The sequence below is a fragment of the Berghia stephanieae genome, chromosome 5 (assembly GCF_034508935.2).
Source record: "Berghia stephanieae isolate SIO BIC M18660-M18661 chromosome 5, UCSD_Bste_1.3, whole genome shotgun sequence".
NCBI classification, from domain to species: Eukaryota; Metazoa; Mollusca; class Gastropoda; order Nudibranchia; family Aeolidiidae; genus Berghia; species Berghia stephanieae.
In genome coordinates, this window is record NC_088364.1 from 78,042,889 (window position 1) to 78,064,414 (window position 21,526).

The 21,526-nt window shown below is 34.5% G+C and overlaps 1 protein-coding gene across 1 annotated transcript in view; it reads left to right on the plus strand.

The window, feature by feature from the left end:
- The first annotated feature begins 10,641 nt into the window (after positions 1-10,641).
- LOC144973648 (uncharacterized) overlaps positions 10,642-21,526 on the plus strand; it is a 57,868-nt gene continuing 46,983 nt past the window's right edge. Inside the window, exons 1-9 of the mRNA XM_078916366.1 lie at positions 10,642-10,842; positions 12,354-12,472; positions 13,971-14,076; positions 15,069-15,208; positions 16,366-16,487; positions 17,565-17,646; positions 18,570-18,702; positions 19,940-20,043; positions 20,962-21,044. Coding sequence (XP_078772492.1) covers positions 10,743-10,842; positions 12,354-12,472; positions 13,971-14,076; positions 15,069-15,208; positions 16,366-16,487; positions 17,565-17,646; positions 18,570-18,702; positions 19,940-20,043; positions 20,962-21,044 — 989 coding nt within the window. The 5' untranslated portion in view covers positions 10,642-10,742. The remainder of the gene's footprint in view (positions 10,843-12,353; positions 12,473-13,970; positions 14,077-15,068; positions 15,209-16,365; positions 16,488-17,564; positions 17,647-18,569; positions 18,703-19,939; positions 20,044-20,961; positions 21,045-21,526) is intronic.

Genomic DNA, 21,526 nt, shown 5'->3' on the forward strand with positions numbered 1-21,526 from the left:
TAAGGATCCCACGCTGTGCACGCGTTTTCCACTTAGGGTCTGACTAAAGCATCGTATATTTGTTCTTTAACCTTTGGGGAACACTGGTATTGGCTCCGCCTCAGGAAGCCAAGAGTGAGATTTGCTTTTGCCTCAGGATTATCATCATGTTGGTCCCATTTGCCATAGGCAACATGGCAGAGCCGTACCAACTGGTGTGTCTCCGCTCGTTCGTTTGTTTTTTTGTTTTTGTTTTGTTTGTTTTGTTTTTTGTTGTTTTTTTTTCTTGTTTTTTTTTTTTTTTTTTTTTGGGGGGGGGGGGGGGGGTTGTTGCGTATGTCACGCTGGACGAGAGAAAGAAAATTATTGAAGTTTGTGGTCTGATTGATCGTGGCCTTCGTAAAGTTACATAACGATGACAACGGATTGATAGTATTTAGTGAGAACTACTCATAAAAAAATGGCTCGAAAAAAAAAAAAAAAAAAAAAATATAACAACACGCGAGACAAACGAACGTAAAACAATAAAATATAGAAGCCCCCTACATAGGCATCACAACACAGCCGTAACAAAAACTAGCGTGTCACCGTTTGCAGCATTGCTCGTTTTTTTTCATGTGTGTCCCTTGTGGTCAAAATGGACGACTACAAAAAGAAAGTTATTGAATTTGTGAGAGACCGACCCCTTCTTTGTGACATGTTCGTGTGTCATAGATTTCACAACAAACACATGAAACATGAACCATACCAGCAAACAAAACTCCGTGTGGCCTAAAACGTTTATATTACAATTCAAACGTTTATTTAGTGAGAACTGATCATCCAAAGGTGTTCTAAAGACAATAACAAAGAAACTCCGTGTGCTGTTTCACTTTGTTGGTAGGGAATTGAAAGAAATTTTAATTTCGAGATAAAACGTTCACTACGGTTCGGCAACTAAAACGAGAGAATTGCATTCACTTTGCTATGATAAAACAAGAGACCGACTGAGAGGAAAGGTCAAACGGAGGCCAAGGCGAAGCGGAGAGGATAATGGATGGATTCCAGAATCTATGATAAACGTATTCACCTAATCTTTGTTCTCGGACAAAGCATCTTCTTTTGCATTTTGATTAGAATTTTTAAAATTACTTATGTTAGTAGGGTAATAATGTCGTCACATCGCCCTTTCTACTTCTCGGGTTCCAAAATATTTGGAAGTGTGTATGGAACCAGTCCTTCGGGAGATACTAATGAATAGGTTACATATTGAATCAGAAGGTGGTATGGCTATTTTAGTAGCAGGGTGTATAATAATAATAATAATAATAATAATAATAATAATAATAATAATAATAATAATAATAATAATAATAATGATAGATCTTTATTGTCCATAAATATGGCAATTTGTCATTTAGTTACACGTGTTATAACGTTAAACGATAACTGTAACATTGAACAGATATTTCACTCCTACTTATTCTCTCTCTCTCTCTCTCTCTCTCTCTCTCTCTCTCTCTCTCTCTCTCTCTCTCTCTCTCTCATTCTCTCTCTCTTTCTCTCTACCTCTCTCTCTATCTCTCTCTTCCTCTCTTTCTTTCACACTATGATTAAGAACGGGACGTAAAAGAGTGAGGATGGATGTTCTTTTTCGACGATCATCATATTATATGAGATGACATCACTCTGAAAACAGTACATCTTTTACACAAGCCTACGTATCCACTCCTCCAGAAGAGTTGTTTTACACTTCCAATGAGATTGGAACACGTTTTTTGATATCATGCTTTTGTTCCCTATTAATTAAGATAACCAACCACTTCAATAAAAGCAGTAGATAATTCTGCGCCATTATCGGCTTATTGAAAAAAAAAACAAGAAAAAAGAAAAAGAGAATGAAAGAAATAAAAGGAGGAGAAATAGAAAATGACCAAAAAAAAATCCAAAAAAAAAGCAACCCCCCCCCCCCCCCACCCAAAAAAAAACCCCCCAACAAAACAACAACAAACAAACCAAAACAACAACAACAACAAAACAACTAAACAAATCAAAACAACTCCACTTTCGATAAAGGAAATGAGAAATGCAAGAGAAATTAAATAAACAATTAAAAAAATATAGAAAATCAGAATTGCTCTGAGCGCCCCATTTGACAAGATTGAGAGTTCGGTCGCCTGATTGGCTCATTATAACATTCGCTTCGATAGGAGTAGTCTGGCCAAAGGGGATGTTTGATACTACTTTGGAGAAATTGTTGGCGTGAAATAATTGAAATAACACGAATCCGTGAGCTTTTTTTCTCTCTCCTTTTTACCCTCAAGATAAACGATCGCGTTATGCAGTAACGCTTGTGCAATGATAAAACGGAGAGAAAAAAACAAACAGACAAATGAACAAACAAAAACAAAAAAACTAATAGAAACAAAACAAAAACACAAAAAAAAATCCCCAAACGGAAAATAAATTTGAGATGATAAGTAATAATAATAATAATAATATTAATAATAATAATAATAATAATAATAATAATAATAATAATAATAATAATAATAATAATAATAACAACAACAACAATTAATAATAATAATAATAATAATAATAATAATAATAATAATAATAATAATAATAATAATAATAATAATAATAATAATAATAATAATAATAATAATAATAATAATAATAATGGTGATGATGATGATGATGATGATGATGATGATGATGATGATGATGATGATGATGATGATGATGATGATGATGATGATGATGATGATGATGATGATTGTCATGGTCTCAAGTGAGTAAAGAGCTACTCGACTATGCATAAAGATATATGTAGAATGAGGCCCAGAATTTACTAGTTACTATAAATGAAAAACAATTAACGATTTGTTTACAATGAAATAAAAATAATAATGAAATTTAATTAAAAGAGATAAACAGTGATCGTGGCAGTTACAAATAGAGATATGAATATTTTACGTAACTTATGATAATATGTCAGGTTCATAAGTTTACGTTTCCAGGCAGTTGATGGGCTTGGATGATCTATTCCTCTGATAACAGGATTGGACTCGTAAAATTCCACTTCCAGGCAATTGGTAAGAGGTTATAGTGTAGTACAGCGGGCTTGGGTTTGATCCTTGAAGATTATACAATCAAAGTTAAAAGCTCCGGCGTCTTAATGGTGTAGATATAATATCTACAAAGTCCCAAAAGATAAAAATCTTACAATATATATATAGGAATAGAGTGACTGGCCGTCCGGCATAGATTGTGGAGAGAAAGTGAGTGTCAAATGTTAGACCTATCAGCTTTTATAATAAGTGGCTACGTGACAGAATGTCGAACGAAAAGTATTCACTAATTAGAAATTAATTCGAGGGAAGGCTATAAAAGGAAAGACGATCTAATATTAGAAGGTAAAGTTTATCTAAGCCTACCGATATATAACTGGAGTGAGATGAATTCAGTTCTTAATAAAATAAAATTTAATAAGATAATTGTGAACAATCTTTACTGTGACACCCCCCACCCACGTTTAAAATATACTCTTTAACCATTATGGGAAAGATAGATTTTACAAACGGAAGTAAATTTACTATCATGATACTCTAGCATTAATCCATTGTTATGATCTGTGCTACAATTAAATTATTTATTAACTAGACATGGAAATGTTTATATTAACGTAGGTATATGAATGGGCGACAATAACAATGAAAGATTGTGATTACAAATCATTGTGATGAACGACATGATGGCAATGTGATTACAAATCATTGTGATAAACAATAGTGATGGTAATGAAGCATGATTAAAGTCGATGATATGAAGGTAATTTACTAAATGAAATGAATGAAAATGTAAATGAAATATTGACATTTCAATTATTAATCATAAATGAGTGAAAATTCATAACAATAATAGATAAAGAGAAGATTTCCCAAATCATGAATGGGTATGGTATATATATCCAAACAATACTCAATGTTACATTAAGTTGGGTCATCATGTTTACAAATAAAATTATCGAATTTGTGTGTTCTGATTTGGCATAGTTTGCGAGGTAACTAACAGTATGCATGGGAGGTTAAGTTATACCCTCCTCATGTGTTTATACTAATCGAGAAAGTAGGTCGGCGTGAATATTTTCACAGCCTGGTATGTGAGAGATACTGAAAGTGTAATTTTGCAAAAATAGACTCCACCTTAGTACTCTACTATTATTCATTTTGTTATTTCTTATGTACGTGAGTGGTTTATGGTCCGTTTCGACCACAAACTCTTTTAGCAGTAGATATCTGCTGAATGTCTTTAAAGCAAAGACGATGGCCAGTCCTTCACGCTCTATTACAGAGTATCGTGATTCTCTGTCCAATAATTTTCTGCTTGCATATAAGCAAGGCATTAGAGTTCCCTCATGTTCCTGTAATAGTACACCTGCGATGCCCTTATCAGACGCGTCAGTTCTTACAACAAATTCTTTTGATATGTCGGGTAATTTAAGAATTGGTTCTGAACAGAGTAATGCCTTTAATTGGTTAAAGCTATTCTGACACGCTTCTGTCCAAACAATTTTGTTCGGTGACCCATTCTTTGTCAGATTTGTTAGCGGTGTCGCAATGTGCGCGAAGTTGTAAATGTATTTCCTGTAAAAATTTAGGAGCCCAAGTACTTTGCGTACTTCTTTTTTTGTCTTAGGTGGTTGCAATTGTGCGATTTTGTTTGTTTTTCTGTCTCGGGTGTCTGTGTCCCATGACCAACGGTATGATTAATCCTGCATTTGAAGCTTCGATATTAGTAAACATAGGTTGCGACACTGTGTCTCTATCAAAATATTTTTTTAGCATATTTGCATGGAATGTCTTTGTTGTGTTGTTGATTTTAATCTCGTAATTAACATTAGATTTTACTGCTGTTATTTTGAATGGTCCTTTCCATGTAGCTAAAAGTTTACTCGAGTCATCGGGTAAGAGTATTAGTACTTTGTCACCAATCTCAAATTTTCTTGACTTGCTTTTTCTATCGGAGTATTCCTTGTATTTCTCTGCTTTTTTAGTGACGGATTCCTGTGCTAGCTTACATGTATCCTCTGTTCTGTCTTTCAGGTTTCTTACATATTCGTAAGCAAACATAATTTCGTTATTGTCCTCCTCATTCCCTTTACAAATGTCGGCTACTATATTGATCGGGCCGCGAGGTGATCGTCCATACATCAACTCAAATGGGGAGTAGCCTGTAGATTCTTGGGGTATTTCTCTATATGCAAATAGGATTGCTGGTAAGTATCTGTCCCAATCATCTGGTTTTTCTGCTGACACTTTTCTTAACATATTCTTTAGAGTGCCATTAAATCTTTCACAAAGACCATTTGCTTGGGGGTGGTAGGGAGTTGTGAATGAGTGTTGGATTCCATGAGTTTCATGGTTTCATGCATAATATGTGATGTGAATTGGGGTCCATTGTCCGACAGTATCTCATTTGGTATGCCTATTCTAGTAAAAATTGTCATCAATGCTTCAGCTATGTGATCCGATGTAGTTGATTTCAATGCTATCGCTTCTGGCCACCTGGTTGCGTAATCGACTAGTGTTAGTATGTGTGTATGGTTTCTATCTGATTTTGTTAAAGGGCCTATAATGTCAATTGCAACTTTTTGAAAAACTTTTTCAATAACTGGGGTTGTCTCTAATGGCAATCTCGGTATTCTGCCTTTTGCGACTCTTCTTTGGCATGTGTCACAAGATTTCACATATTCTCGGACGTCTTTAGTAATTCCAGGCCATGTGAAATTCTCGGATATTCTCTTCAATGTGGAAGAGCTCCCAAGATGTCCAGAAGTTATTGAATCGTGCGCTATTCCAAGGATTTTGTTTCTGTAAATACTCGGCGTGACCAGTTGTTTAGCTATTTTGTTTCTTTTCCTATGTAACCTGAACAGAATATCTTTTTCAATGATGTATTCAACTTTTGATTTCGTCCCTTTGTTTGCGATATTGAAATATGATGTTAAAGTCGGGTCCTTTTTCTGTTCTTCAATGAACGTGTTCCTGTCAAATTGTTGTGGTTCAAGAGAAATAGTCATTGGCTTCTCTGTTGTCTTAGTCATCTTTCTTGTTTCTGCTAGACAAGCTGTTTCTTGGGTTAATGACCATTCTTTTACATCTTTTGGGTTGTCTTTAAGACCTTTTATATTGCCAACAATAACATCAGCGACGGGGTTGGGAAGTATACAGCATTCCACTATTCCTGTATAGTATGGGGTTTCTATGTACACATTAGCTGTTTCAAAGGTTTCGACTGTGCCACTGAATGTGATGCATTGTACCGTTTTTCCAGTTTTGTCTTCGTCATTGATCAAAGATGCTTTTATTCCTACTGTACTGCATCCTGTGTCTCTCAATATTTTGCAATCAGTTCCATTAGCTTTGCCTTCACAAAAAAATAGCGATCCTGATTTGTGAGTTTGTGTTAAAAGTGACATACCTTTCACGCAATACACATTTATATTTTCTCCTGACATTACTCGTGTCTGATTGTTTACACCTGTTTGGAGTGATGCATTTGCAGTTTCTTTTGGATATCCCACGATTTTGTAACATTTGTCTGCTGTGTGGCCTTTCATTCCACAATATTGACATTTAATTATAGGTTTGTTGGTTTTCTTATACTCAGTATTATTGTCAGTGCTATTTCTTGTTTTGTTTTGATAGGGTCGGCTATGGTCTCTATTGAACTGTTTGTTCCATGGTTTGTTACTATGATCCTCCTGTTTCACTTGCGTGTTCCGAGTGATTGATCGGCTCGTTCTATTTGAGTACTGAACTTTAGGTGTACCTGGACTCTGAGCAGCAGCAGCGTAGTATGGTTCCTTCAATGTTCTGCTAAGGGGTGTCAATGGATGTGCGCTGTTAAAGTTTTCTGCGTAGATTTTTAATTTGTCCAAGTTTTCTGGCTTTCTCTCTTTAAAGAATGCGACTAAATCTGGGTTGCAAGCTTGATAGATTCGATTCTTCAGCGTGAGATAGTAAAGGCCTGCAAAGTCGTCTTGTTTTACGTTTGCCAACTCAAGCCACCGATTTAGAAATTGAGTAATTCGGTTCACGAATGTATTAAAGTCTTCTCCACTTTCGGTTTTGCAGTGTGAAACCTTTCCTGGTAACCATCTTCCGTTAATCTAAATCTTTTTAGTAGAGCGTCTTTAATTTTACCATAATCATCTGCATCTTCAGTTGTTAAGGTATAGAAAACTTTTAGCGGTTCTCCAGATAAGCAGTTAATCAAGGCTGTGGCCCATTTGCTTTCTGGCCAACGATAACCTTTAGCCTGAACTTCGAATCGGTGTAAGAAGGATTCTAAACAGTCTGATCGTTCATCGTATGTTGGCATGCGTGGAAGTTTCACGAAAAATTCATCACTATTATTATGTTTTTTTTCATGACCGGTTTTTGTTTTTTCAATTTCCAGCATCATTTGGGTCCTTTTGGTTTCTTCTTCTGCTAATGCTATTTGTCTTTTTAGTTCCCTTTCTTGGACTCTTTCTTCTCGTTCTTCTCTACGTATTCTTTCTTCGTGTTCTTTTTCTTCTCTACGAATTCTTTCTTCATTTTCTTCTCTACGAATTCTTTCTTCATTTTCTTCTCAACGAATTCTTTCTTCATTTTCTTCTCTACGAATTCTTTCTTCATGTTCTTTTTCTTCTTTTACTTTCTCTTCGCACCATGAAAATATTCTTTCCTGGGGTATTTCTAAGTCCTTTGCGAGACTTAAGTATCTTTTATATGCTTCCATGTTGTAATAAATTAGTTACGATATTTTATATATATTATATTGACAGGATACTGTTACTGACTGTTTTATTTATTTACACTTACTGGAATGAACTGTTCTATTTTTAGAAATCTCTCTCTCTTATTTCAACTTATTATGTATGTTGAATTTGATGCCTTTTATCGTTATATCTTATAAAGCAATGTGTCAATACAATGCGGAGTTATTATGACTTGTGTCAATAACAATGTGTCAATCGCGTGTACTCTAAACTATGTTATTACGAAAAATGTATCACCAATGTGTGTGACTCGTCGTTAGTTTGTGTATTATTATTCGCAATGACGCTAATATACTAGAGTGTGATAACAATAATAGGATGCCAAAATAATCCCAAGTTATCTATCACTAAATATAACACGACGGCTAGTAGACTCCTTTTATTATTATTTAGTTTTTAAAGACTCACTTTTCAGAACATAATATATAAGTGGTTTTCGGTAACAGTAGTATGCCAAAAATGCATGTAAAACAAATCACTATGCAAAACAAATCACGATGTCTATAGTTACTATGTGATGCCCAACTCATGTAAAAGAGAATAATGAAGGATATATCTACCAACTCAGTTCGTGGCTGGGACCTCTCTCTTGGTCAATGGTTGTTCAACAATTGTAATTAGGCATTGAAGAGTGTTTAACAGTGATGTCTGAAATACAAAACAATAAAATATCGTAAGATTTACAATAGTTACAAAATGTGTTCACAACACTGAGTGATTGGATGATAGGTGAATGAATCGTTATGGAATGTAAACATATTGAAAACAATTCATGAATGAGGCAAACAACAAAATGAAATGAGTGATATAATAACAAAGTGGACAAGGAATGAATGAATGAATGAAAAACTGAGTGAATAAATGAATGAATGAATGGATAATGTATGAATGAAAGAATGAAGGGAGGAATAAATGTATGAATGATTGGATAAATGAGTGAATGAATGAATGAATAAATAAATGAATGAACAATGAATGAATGAATGATTTATAAATGAATAAATGGATGAAGGAATGAATCAATAAAATGCTATTCAATTTGAATGAAAGAATGAATGGATAAATTGCTATTCCATTTAAATGAAGAAATGAAAAAGAAAAAAAAATTAATCCTGTAAATAGGGAGTTCAATTAAAATATGATCAAGTGGGGCAATTAAGAGTTTTACAATTTAAACTTTAAAGTTAGATGAAATAGATATAAGTAACTAAATAAATTCAATTCTTTATATGTGTCCCCTCCAAAATGTCATGGTCTCAAGTGAGTAAAGAGCTACTCGACTATGCATAAAGATATATGTAGAATGAGGCCCCAGAATTTACTAGTTACTATAAATGAAAAACAATTAACGATTTGTTTACAATGAAATAAAAATAATAATGAAATTTAATTAAAAGAGATAAACAGTGATCGTGGCAGTTACAAATAGAGATATGAATATTTTACGTAACTTATGATAATATGTCAGGTTCATAAGTTTACGTTTCCAGGCAGTTGATGGGCTTGGATGATCTATTCCTCTGATAACAGGATTGGATTCGTAAAATTCCACTTCCAGGCAATTGGTAAGAGGTTATAGTGTAGTACAGCGGGCTTGGGTTTGATCCTTGAAGATTATACAATCAAAGTTAAAAGCTCCGGCGTCTTAATGGTGTAGATATAATATCTACAAAGTCCCAAAAGATAAAAATCTTACAATATATATATAGGAATAGAGTGACTGGCCGTCCGGCATAGATTGTGGAGAGAAAGTGAGTGTCAAATGTTAGACCTATCAGCTTTTATAATAAGTGGCTACGTGACAGAATGTCGAACGAAAAGTATTCACTAATTAGAAATTAATTCGAGGGAAGGCTATAAAAGGAAAGACGATCTAATATTAGAAGGTAAAGTTTATCTAAGCCTACCGATATATAACTGGAGTGAGATGAATTCGGTTCTTAATAAAATAAAATTTAATAAGATAATTGTGAACAATCTTTACTGTGACAATGATGATGATGATGATGATGATGATGATGATGATGATAATAATAATAATAATAATAATAATAATAATAATAATAATCATAATCATCATCATAAACATCATCATCACCACCACCACCATCACCACCACCACCATCATCATCATCATCATCATCATCATCATCATTATCATCATCATGTTGCTGTTGTTATCATTATTATCATATTGATGATGATGATGATGATGGTGATGATGATGATGATGATGATGATGATGATGATGATGATGATGATGATGATGATGACGATGATGATTATGGTAGTGGTGGTGGTGGTGGTGGTGGTGGTGGTGCTGCTGCTGCTGCTGATGATGATGATGATGATGATGATGATGATGATGATGGGGATGAGGAAGAGGAGGAGGTTGTTGATGATGATACTGTTGCTGACGATGATTATGTTGTTGGTGGTGGTGGTGACTTGGGAGTTGTTTGCGATGGTAGTGATGATGGTGGTTGTGCTGCTAATTAGTGTATTAATTAAAATTCGAAGAGAAAGTTGGATTGAGTGAGAGAGGAAGTAGTCATGTTCTTGAACAGGAAGTGGTACATTAGAAGTCAGAAATGCAAAATTGCCATTTTTACTTATTAGAACTAAATGCTTTTCTACTAACTTCATCAGTTTCTGTTTTAGAACAAAAATGATATTGATTACATTAAAAAAATAAAAAAATTAAAATTATTATATTTTGATTGATTTTAATTGTTACTAGTGTATGAACATTTAAAAATTTGTATTTTATTTTCATCTTTAAAAAATAAATTTTGGAACTATATTCAAACAAAATTTATAACTATTTGAATAGGAAAATCCTGGCCAACGTTTTAAGGCTGACTAAAAGATTAGTAATGGAAAGGTTGGAAGTGGAAGTCAATATGACGATGTAGCCTGCAAAACAACTGTCCCACAGGTAAACTACAAAATGAAAAAGCTTTTCAGCTCTGCACAACAAAACCCACACATCGGGAAAACTTTCCAAGTCGGCCGCTATACTGTTGTCGTCGAAGAAGTAATAGCAGAGGGTAAGTATCTTCTACCGTTACGCCGCTATGTCTCGAGTGTCTTCAGTGGGCGGTACCCAAATTGTATTGTTTTGACCGACTGAAGTGTAATGTTGTAAATATCTACAGAATTTGTTTTAGAAGTCTTGTATAATTTAATTGTTCACAAAATACAAAACAAGCTTTTCAATTTAGTCGTATGAACTTCGAATCGTTTTGATTATAAAATATATAATTCATACAAGAATTACCAACAAAAATTAAAAAATACGTTGCCAAATATTGGCATTGGTTCATGCCATTGAATGCCTAAGCTATCAAACATACACTCAAACTTTACATTGTGATAGGTCTGGTTATCTTTTGAGTTCGATGTGATGGTCAGGCATGATTATTATGCAATTAAGAATTTTTAACTTTAACTTTAGGCTGCGGCTATTCAGACTCAACTCAAGTCTCTCCCGTATAGATCTATTCGGACTCAAATTCCAATAATAAGCATGTGTGATCAACAGATTTTTCAGACTCTGTCTGAATAGTCTCCCGTGGCTGTATCGTTTTTGTTTGTTGTTTTATAAATATATTTTAATTTTAATAATTGATACATAAAATTAATGTAAATCAAAATTACGATTTTAATATTAATATCTATCAACAGATAGTCTAAACCCACTTTATTTTACGAGAGACAAAATCATAGATAAATTGAAAGGCCAGATAGAAATTAAAAAGAAAAGAGTTAACTCTTCAAATAATAACAAAAGTCAAAGTAACTGAAACTGTTGTATAAATGAAAAGCTTTTCTAACAACCTAACACAATGTCCAACTAAAATCAGGACAAAAATAAATAATTTAAAAATTACATATTCTGATAGTGTGAGACAGAGACGGGCAACAATCCAAATCCATCGACAGTCAAAGTAGGGGTATGATGAGCCGAGTCAGTGTGATATGGGCAAAACAAAATTTCTTCTGAACTCTTTTTCTATTTCTTTATCAGTTCCACTCTCTGCTTACTGCCCACATTGTGTCGTCCTCTCCTCTGTATGTGCACACACATTGGAGTTTGAGTCCGAATAGCCATGGAAGACTATTCAGTTTACTTTAATCAGTTCATGGCCATGATGATTTTTATTACTTCATTGTATTTTTAACTTAAAGAATTGGACTAGTTGAATACGTTTCTATCAATATGTCTATTTCCCATTGTTTATGTTGTTTTTATTCACAATCATCATCATCATCATCATCATCATCATCATCATCATCATCATCATCATCAGAAACAGTTCAATGTTTATTATAAAATCTGTATTTTTATAATCTTGAGATTTAATTTGTAATATATATTATATTGCATTGATTTTGATTTTACATACAATTTGCATTTTACCCCGACCTGATTAGTAAAGTATATTATCAGATATTGTTAATATAAACAGGCTAAAATATTAAAGTAATTCTTAATCTGAGTGCTTGAAAATCATTGACTGTCATTCACTTTTTTTTTTTCATCATTTTTCTTTTGAAGGTGGATTTGCTATAGTTTTCCTGGTGAAAAATGCCAATGGAGGACGTTTGGCTCTCAAACGCATGTATGTCAACAATGACAAAGATTTGGCAGTATGTCAGAAAGAAATCAAAATAGCAGTAAGTATATTATTATGAGCCTTTTATTTCAATTTAAAAGAATATTGGTTTGTTATTGTCTATTTTGTCATATTTTTTTTTAGATTGTGATAAGTCTTTGGCAATTTATTTTTATCTATATAATATAACTGCATCCATGATGTAGTTGACTGTTTGTAGATATCTTGGCAAGACAGGAGAATGTCTATGCCCCTGGCATGGATGGGGTGTCAATTCTGTGCCTCTTTGCTATTTATAAATTTCGTTCAATTTTTTTGAGATTACTTTTGTCGTGACCTCTATCTTCCAAAATCTGATCTCCTTTTCTGGGTTGCTCTCTGTCTTTGTCTTCAAATGGGACTACTTGGATAAATCTTGGCCTAGGCCGGAGTCCCTGGCGTGGAGGGAAAGTGTCATGTGTATAACATCAGTCATCGGTGACGATATTTTTTTCCTCTTAACCCCCTCCTTACCAACAATAGAAAAATCGTCACATTCGTTATGATCCAACCAGCACTTTTATCATTAAGATTTCTTTTGTAAAATCACACAATTTAAAGAATAATGTTTTATTTTAGCTATAAAACGTGACATTGTGTTGTAGAGTTCATTTTGCTGATCAATATTATGCTAAGAATGTAATTGTTGTTTTTCTGTTGGTTGGGTGTGTAAATGGCTGGTAAGGAAAGGGTTAAGCCATCTCTCTGTCATACACTTTATGGTTTTTGTTGTGTGTGTATCGATAGTTTGTGCTTGGTATCAACATCTGTTCCCTATTTGAACAGGCCCCTTTGTCTTACTTTTTCTTAAGGTGTTTATAAATTGTAAATCTACAGTTTTTTTAAAACTCACCCATTTAAAAACTTTTGTTGTGCTGCTATGTATTTTGTGGTATCACATTCGCTTTCGGATCGGAAGGTCCCGGGTTCAAGCCTCACTCTGCGCATAGTTGTGTCCTTGGAAAAGGCTCTTTACTCACGTTCTCTCACTGTACTAAGGTGTAAAATTAGTACTTGGCCATTAACAGTGTTGTCTCTGTCCGAAAAAAAATTGTAATATCGCCTAACAGGCATCATGTCATGTTTGTAAAGTATTGGCATTGTAAAGCGCTTTGAGCACCTTTGGTGGATATTGCGCTATAAAAGCTCAAGTTTTCTGTTTTTAAAAAAAAAATTACTGGGCTGAAACAACCCAAAAGTGTCGCAAGCGGGAATATTTTTTGTTTTCATCAGTTTCTCTTGTAGAATAATGCAGAATGAGTCTATAACTGATGATCTGACGGATATTATGGCAGTGATAATAGATCTTTTAGTGCCCAAAATATTTTGCTTTATATAAGTTGATACTTTGATACAACATCTGGGATGACTAATGTACCATTAATGTGTGTGAATTGTATGTTTTTCAAATGAATAGTTTGATTTTTTAAAATAAGTTAATAATGATCAATAGAAGATCATTTGATGTTAGAAATGTATATTATATGACAACCATGTTTTTGTTTTTGTCTGGTCATCAGAAAGACCTGAGTGGTCATAAAAATATTATCCGCTACATAGAATCAAGTATAACTGTGACTCCCAACAGAGTGTATGAGGTTCTTATTCTTATGCAATATTGTCGAGGTAAGTTTGTTTGACAAGTTTTCAGGGCATATGATGGGGTTATTAAGATAGGGTTATGTATATTATTGAAATGTGTAGACAGATGGACTAGCTAAATATTACTAAACCTCAAAAGATTAAATCTTCAACCCATGAATGGGTGTTTTCTGGTGAACACAGTAATAGTCAACACTCAAATCATCTCACATTATTTCACACAAGCCAACATTAATTAATCAATGCATCCTTTTGCTTGTAGCATCCATGTTTATTAATTTTCTCAATGAATGCTGTTTGAAAGCGGTATGATATGGTGTTTTGTTTGTTTGTTGTTTTTTTTTCTCTTTTATTTTTACTGTTTTTCTTCTCAATTTGTTTGTCAAATGAAGAGTGTAGTATTTTTTATAAAGATATTATTAATAGCTGTATCAGTGCCAGATGAAAACAGAATAAAAAGTCACAGGGTCATTGCCAAACTGATCCAATTGACAGTCGGTAGTGCAACCCCTCGCTGTTCTCTCTGTCTCTGTCTCTCTCTCTCTCTCTCTCTCTCTCTCTCTCTCTCTCTCTCTCTCTCTCTCTCTCTCTCTCTCTCTCTCTCTCTCTCTATCTCTCTTACACACACAAACACACACACACAAACAAACACACACACACACACAAACACACACACACACACACACAAATAAACACACACACACAGACACACAAACACACACACAAACACACACACACACCAGACAGAGGGTGTTTTGTCAATTGGTCCCTGAGTTGGACACTGACCCCGTGACTTTTTATTCTCTGTTTTCATCTGGCACTTTTCCATACCCTATTTTTCTCATCATTATTGATACAAGTGCCCACAGTTGCTTTGCCGCACAACTTTTTTTTACAATAGGGTAATTTTTGTTGTTGTTGTCTCGACTCTAGGCTTAAGTCACATTATTTCATTCTTCAGAATTTTGGTCATGACAGTGAACTTACACTTTCTTTTTTCTCTGCATTTATCTCAGGCTCTGTCATTAATGCAATGAATGACCGCATTAATACAGGGTTTTCAGAACAGGAAGTGTTGAGGATATTTTGTGATGTGTGTGAGGCTGTGTCAAGGTTGCATCATTGTCAAACTCCTATTATTCATCGTGATTTAAAAGTGAGTACCATATTATCTTTTTTAAAATTTTAACCCCCCCCCCCCCCCCCCCCCAAAAATAAAAACAAAAAAAAACAACCAAAAAACAAATTGCCTTGCAATTGACTTGAGAGAGAAAAAGCATCATAGCTAAACAGAATAGAATTTGAAATGCTGACACAGATTTCTTCATTCTTGAGCTTTGGTGTTTGATCCAAAAAGTATTTAAGTTCAATTTCAATTATCATTATTTTAAATTAAATCTGTTTGAAAAGTAGGGGTGGGGGTGGGTATAGAGAGACCTCTGATTTTTTTACTTTCACCTCATCTGTTAAGAGCACTTATGTATACATTCAGTGCTGATGATTTTCTTTGGAAATTCTCGATTTTGGAGTCAGAGGAGGAATTTCTTCCCAATAAAAATTACATTTTCCCCCAATCATATGTACTGGCAGTGAGAGACTTGATGTGTTATGGAACACATAGGTACAGTTTTCCACCCTCCAAAAGTTAGCTAGGCTATCAGTGATCGTCTATCATCTCAATTGCTGTAACATTGGGGGTTATTGCACTGGTAAAAATGGGGCTTAAAGACAATCATTTTAATTTTCCTTCTATTTTTACTATTTGTCACCATCAGCACTCATACTTGGTATATAATGCGTTATTTCATTTCTGTTTTTAGTTTGTCACTCTGAAGTCTACATCAATCTTAACCACTCTATTGTCAAGACTTTTTTTTTTTTTTTTCGCAATCCCATCCTTTCGTTTCAAAACTTTTTTTTTTGTCTTTAATTATTATGTTTTGGGTACAATTGTATTTTGATTTATAAAAATGGGTCATAGTTATTATCTGCAATTTCATGAGACATGTACTCTCGGGAAATATGATTTTTTTTTACCCTCTCAAAGCATTAATTTCAAAATTCTTCGGTGGCTTCACCTTCTGCCCCTGGAACTCCCACCAAGACTATGTCCTTGGGCCCTCCAAGGCGTTGGAAGCATTGTAAATCTGAATAGATTTGAAAGTACCAGAATGCATCAGGATGCCTCATTTTATTGGTAGGTCCTTATTTGGGTGATTTTAGACTTGAAATTACAATGCAAACGAAAGTCAGAAAAAATGTGATAAATTTTAGGAAATATTGTTGATGAATTTTTCAAAAATCTTTCTGCAGATTGAGAATATCCTAATTGGAGAAGGTGGACATTATGTCTTATGTGATTTTGGCAGTGCAACTGGTCGAGTGATGGATCCTTCACAACAGAAAATTTCTGCCATTGAAGAAGAAATTCAGAAGTAAATAATTGACTTTTAATTAGAAATATTTGGTTTCGTCTTCCATACGCAATGGTATTTATTTATTTATTTATTTATTTATTTTTTCAAGGGGGGGGGGGGGGGGGGAGGGGGGTTCTTTTTTTTTAGGTGAGGGTGGGAGTTAGATCAGTGACCATAACTGCACTTCTTCCAAAGTTGGAATGATTATACTTAAAATCAGTTGTTTGTGAAATGAATGATTTAATGGGTTTTGTCTTGTTTAAAAAATGTTTTAAGATTCTTATTGTATTTTTACAAATGATAATTCTGTGTATTGTATTTTTTTTTAAAATAATTCATATTGAGCATTTAAAGGCATATTGCATATTAATGTTATTTAATAATGAATATTCATATTTTTAATATTCAATGTTCTACTGATTGTGTCCATGACAGTATAACATTTGTGAGCAATAGTGTCAGGGTCAGTTTCAATCAACTTTCTGATAGGATTAGCACAAGTTTTTAAATACTCTTTTGTTTGGTTGCTTGCTTTGTATTTAGTGTGCTCTTTTGGCTCATATCATGACAGATAAGAATCAATTCTTGTAGAGTAGCTAGGTCGTGAATATTGATTTATAAAACATATAGTAAGGTTTATTGCTATGATGCCCTTCTTTAGAAAAATAAATTTAAAAAATTTTGGCTAGAAAACTCATCTTTCAAATATCGATCGATTAAAATGACCTTCACCTTGTCAAAAACTCTCCAACCTTTTGACTTTCTTGAAGTGTTAAAAAATTTTTTTTTTTTATTGGAGAGCATGGCATTATGGTGTAAAGTGCAGTCTTGAACTCACAACATATTCTAAATCAGGTCAGATGGTTTGAGTTGGAAATAGGCACCTCAACTTAATGCCCTTAGTAAAGGCATTTTGCAGTTTCCTTTGTCCACCCAGGAGTTATTGGAAGTTAGTTCTGTTAGATGTAGTTGGAAGTGCTTTTTGATAGATTAGTGTCCGATCCAATAGGTAGTGAGCAATTGTTAATGTTACAAAAACAAGCCCATGGGCGGTATGGTTCTAAAGAGCTACTTGCTGCACCTTATTTCTTTCAGGTACACTACATTATCATATAGATCTCCAGAAATGGTCGATTTATATGGGGGTACACCTATTTCCATTAAAGCTGATATATGGGTGAGTAATCCATCTAAAATTGAAATAATTATATCTAAGATAAACAAAGTCCATAAAATAAGAGTTATTAAAATTTGAATTCAACAGGAAGATGATTAGCACAGATGTTACAATCTTGTGTAACTTAATTGTTTAATTTTTGTTTTAAAATTACATTTTAGTTTGTCTCAGCTGCATTGTTGAATTTATCGATTTTTCTCTTCTGATTGCCTGTTAGCAGATAATATTATCATGTGTTCTCAAAATGTATTAAATTGCATTTTAAAAATAGGATTTATAATGTATATTCAAAATGCATTCAAAAGCAGTGATTTACATATGCATAGTGGCCAACCGTCATGATAAAATCAGGACTGTCTATGATTTGGTATTCTGAGAAAAAATTTTCAGAAAGAATAAATTAGTACAGGGGCAGCGTGGCTCAGTGGTACGGTCTTTGCTTCCTACCCGAAAGGTACCGAGTTCAATCACCCGCCGCTGCGTTGTGTGGTCTTGAGCAAGTCACCTCGCCCTAGCTCACTTTGCGGCTGATGCCTGGGTTATTCCAGTCGTCCCTTGGAATAGACCCTAAAGACAAATTTCCCCTTGGGGATGAATAAAGGGAATTTTATTTATTATTTATTTTTTTATTAGACTATTTATGTGTGTTGAAATGACCCTTGAATGTTCCAGAATTATGGATTTTTGACGAGCAAATTAAAACAAGGAACAGAAAAAGCTCTAAATCTATATATTATATTCTATAATAGTCAAAACTTACTCTGCTGTTTTGGGTCAGATGGTATTGTACGTTGGGCTGTCCCGTTTTAACTCTTTGAAAAGTTGGCCACTATGCACATGTGTTTTCAATCAATGATTGTTTTGATGTAAAGGAGATGTGAATCCCGCATATTAAACAATTTCATTATGACTTTAATCCTCAGGCCCTGGGCTGTCTTTTGTACAAACTTTGCTTTTTCACATTGCCTTTTGGAGAGAGTTCCTTGGCCATCCAGAGTTGCAATTATACCATCCCTGATAATTGTTCATATTCCATTCCTCTTGTTTCAATGATAGGTAAGCCTGATTTAATTGTTTAAAAAATCTGTTGCTGGGTGACAGGGAGGTCAGAAAAATCTCGACTTCACCCTGGTTTGATCCCGGTTCCTTTGCATTTGAAGCCGCTGCTGAAGAAACTGAGGTATCAGGATCCCCTTTGTACGATTTATGAATATCAAAGGAAGTCATGGGCCTTCGATAGCTCTGTTGGTAGAGTACTCACTTCACATGCAACATGGACCGAGATTGATCCTGGGTGCAGTCGAGATTATTATCCGACCCCCGTCCACCCAGTAGTGATTCGGTAGCTGGGTCTGTTAGATCTGGTGGATAGTACCTTATAGACCAGTGCCCTATCCAAAGGGTAACAAGCAATTGCTATTGTCCGTTTCACGCTATAGAAACTGGGATAAACTCTGGCTCCATGGTCTTAATGGCTCTTAAGAAAACTACACAATATACTTGTACATCATTAGTAATTCCCGCTATTAGCTGGGTCATGACATCAGTATCGATAAAGGCATTGAATAACGTTGAGATTTTCGTTTGCCAGATAATAACTGATCTTTACAAATATCTCATAGTTCCTAATTTCTATCCCTAAACTAGCTTTTTTTTTTGTCTCACTCTGTCTTGCCTACGGAACAAGCCTATGAATTTGGCTCTCAGGCACAATATTATTTTTTTAAAAATCAAGTTTCATCTTGTACCTCTCTATTTTAAAAAAAAAAGAAAAATTAAGATGACTGATACAGAGGCAGGGCCTTACCAGTCCACTTTTCGTGGAATCATTCCTCTTTTTCAGAGGGAACTTCGCAATTCAGCTCATTAGTGGAAAATTCTGTTTAGTAATTTACCTCAGTTATACAGGAATGAGCATGCTGTCAAGAGAATGTATTTGCTACAAGCAAAATTCTAGGAAGGCTAAGAGAGAGCTTGACATGTTGTAAGCAGTAATTGACCTTTCTGTATTGTGTCAATAATGTTTTTTTTTTTTTTTAATGTTGAATGGTATTGTTAATTATAATTGTCACATATGTAAGTATTCAACTGAAAGGATACATTGCTACAGCCATTATTTTTTTAAAATGTATGTTAATTCCTCTTTTACACCATAAATTCCTCATCTTTGGTATCCTAATTCCTCCTACTGTACCAACTTTTTTGGATAGGGGCCACTGCTGATATGTGTGCGTGCTCCAAACTCTTCTACATCCCAGAAGAATACACTCCTATATTTTGTCTCATTTTTCAGCTTACATATTAGAAAAGGATCCCAAGAAAAGGCCTGACATCTTTCAAGTTTCCTCTGTGGCTTTCCAACTAGCTGGGCGGCCTAATCCAGTGCCAAATATGAATGTGAGTCTTCCCATATATAAATTCATGTATATCAAAACGATTCAACTGAAATGAGAATCCGAAAAGGTGTGTATGAAACAGTGCTAGACATAGCAGAAAGAAGAATAGAAGAAAAAAAATCGCCCTGGTCATACTGGGGATTGATCTTCATTCAAGATGGGCCGGGGTTTTTTTTGGGGGGGGGGGGGAATTCTTTTTTTCTTGTATTTTTTTCTCTATGCTTTGCCTGACACTTTCACGCTCACCTTAAGAATCCAGTCTTTTTTTATAATAAATATGTATATAAAAAAGAAATCAATTGTGTCATCATTTGCCACATTTACATTCTTCCTGTAATGTCCATTCTTTTTTCAATACAAATAAATAGTGAAACAGGGTGCCCAGGATAAAATCTTTTATGGAATTTGTCAATTAAGGATCACAAAGGAATGTGCATGTATTGATGAAAAACCTGCCTTACATTTTTCTTACTTGCTTACTGATGAATCAAACCTGTGAAGATACACAGATTAGATCTTGGTAGAACACACTGGGAAGCTTTCTAATGTAAACAATACTTACTTATTATTTGATACACTTCCCACAATCCTGATTATTATTATGATGCAAAGCGAGGGATCACAGCGGAATCGCGTGCCCTTGTCGTGTCACCTCTGTGGTCTAATGGCAGCACGTCTGACTGATGATCAGGACGACAGAGGTTTGCCCAGTTGAGGCAGGTTGATTTTTTAGGGGTGATTTTTTTCTTCTTTTTTATTCTCTCTGCTTTGTCTGGCACTGTTTCATACACACCTGTTCAGATTTCTATTTAATAATCTTGACATACAGCGTTTTAGAATTATACAACTTGTTTGAGGGGGGTGGGGGGGGGGGGATTTTTTTTTTTCATTAAAATAATATAATCTTTTGTCATTTCAGTCTGCAAGTGTGCCTGATCTCAAAAGCTTACCTCTTCCTTTGACAGAGTCGGAGGCCAAACAGTTGAAGTCCTCGTCGCAAAAGTAAGTTAAGAATCACAAATTTTGGAAGAGTTTCTACATTCACATGAAAAGTTTGGCAACAAAGGAAAACCAAGTCAATGTTGCTGCAGGAGAGACAAGAGGGATACAGGCAAAGAAATTACAACAACAACAACAAAAAAATCCCCCCAAAATAAAAATAAAAAACCCTGCTAATCTTGAAAGATTAAAAAAAAAAAGAAGTCAGGTTTTTTGTAGTGCAATTCCCATTAAATACGCTCACAGCACTTTACAATTCAAGAGGTCACAAGCCAACAGCAACATTTTAACATGTAGATAAGAAGACCAGATGCCTGCGCTTTTATAATTTATTTTTTGGACAAAACTTGTGTTACCAGCCAGGAACTCTTTTTACACATGTGTGAGTGAAGAGCCTTTTTCCAAGGGCTCAGCTTTGCACCACCCCCAGTGGGACTTCCAACTCAAGATTTACAGTTCACAAACTGAGTGTCATGCCACGAGAC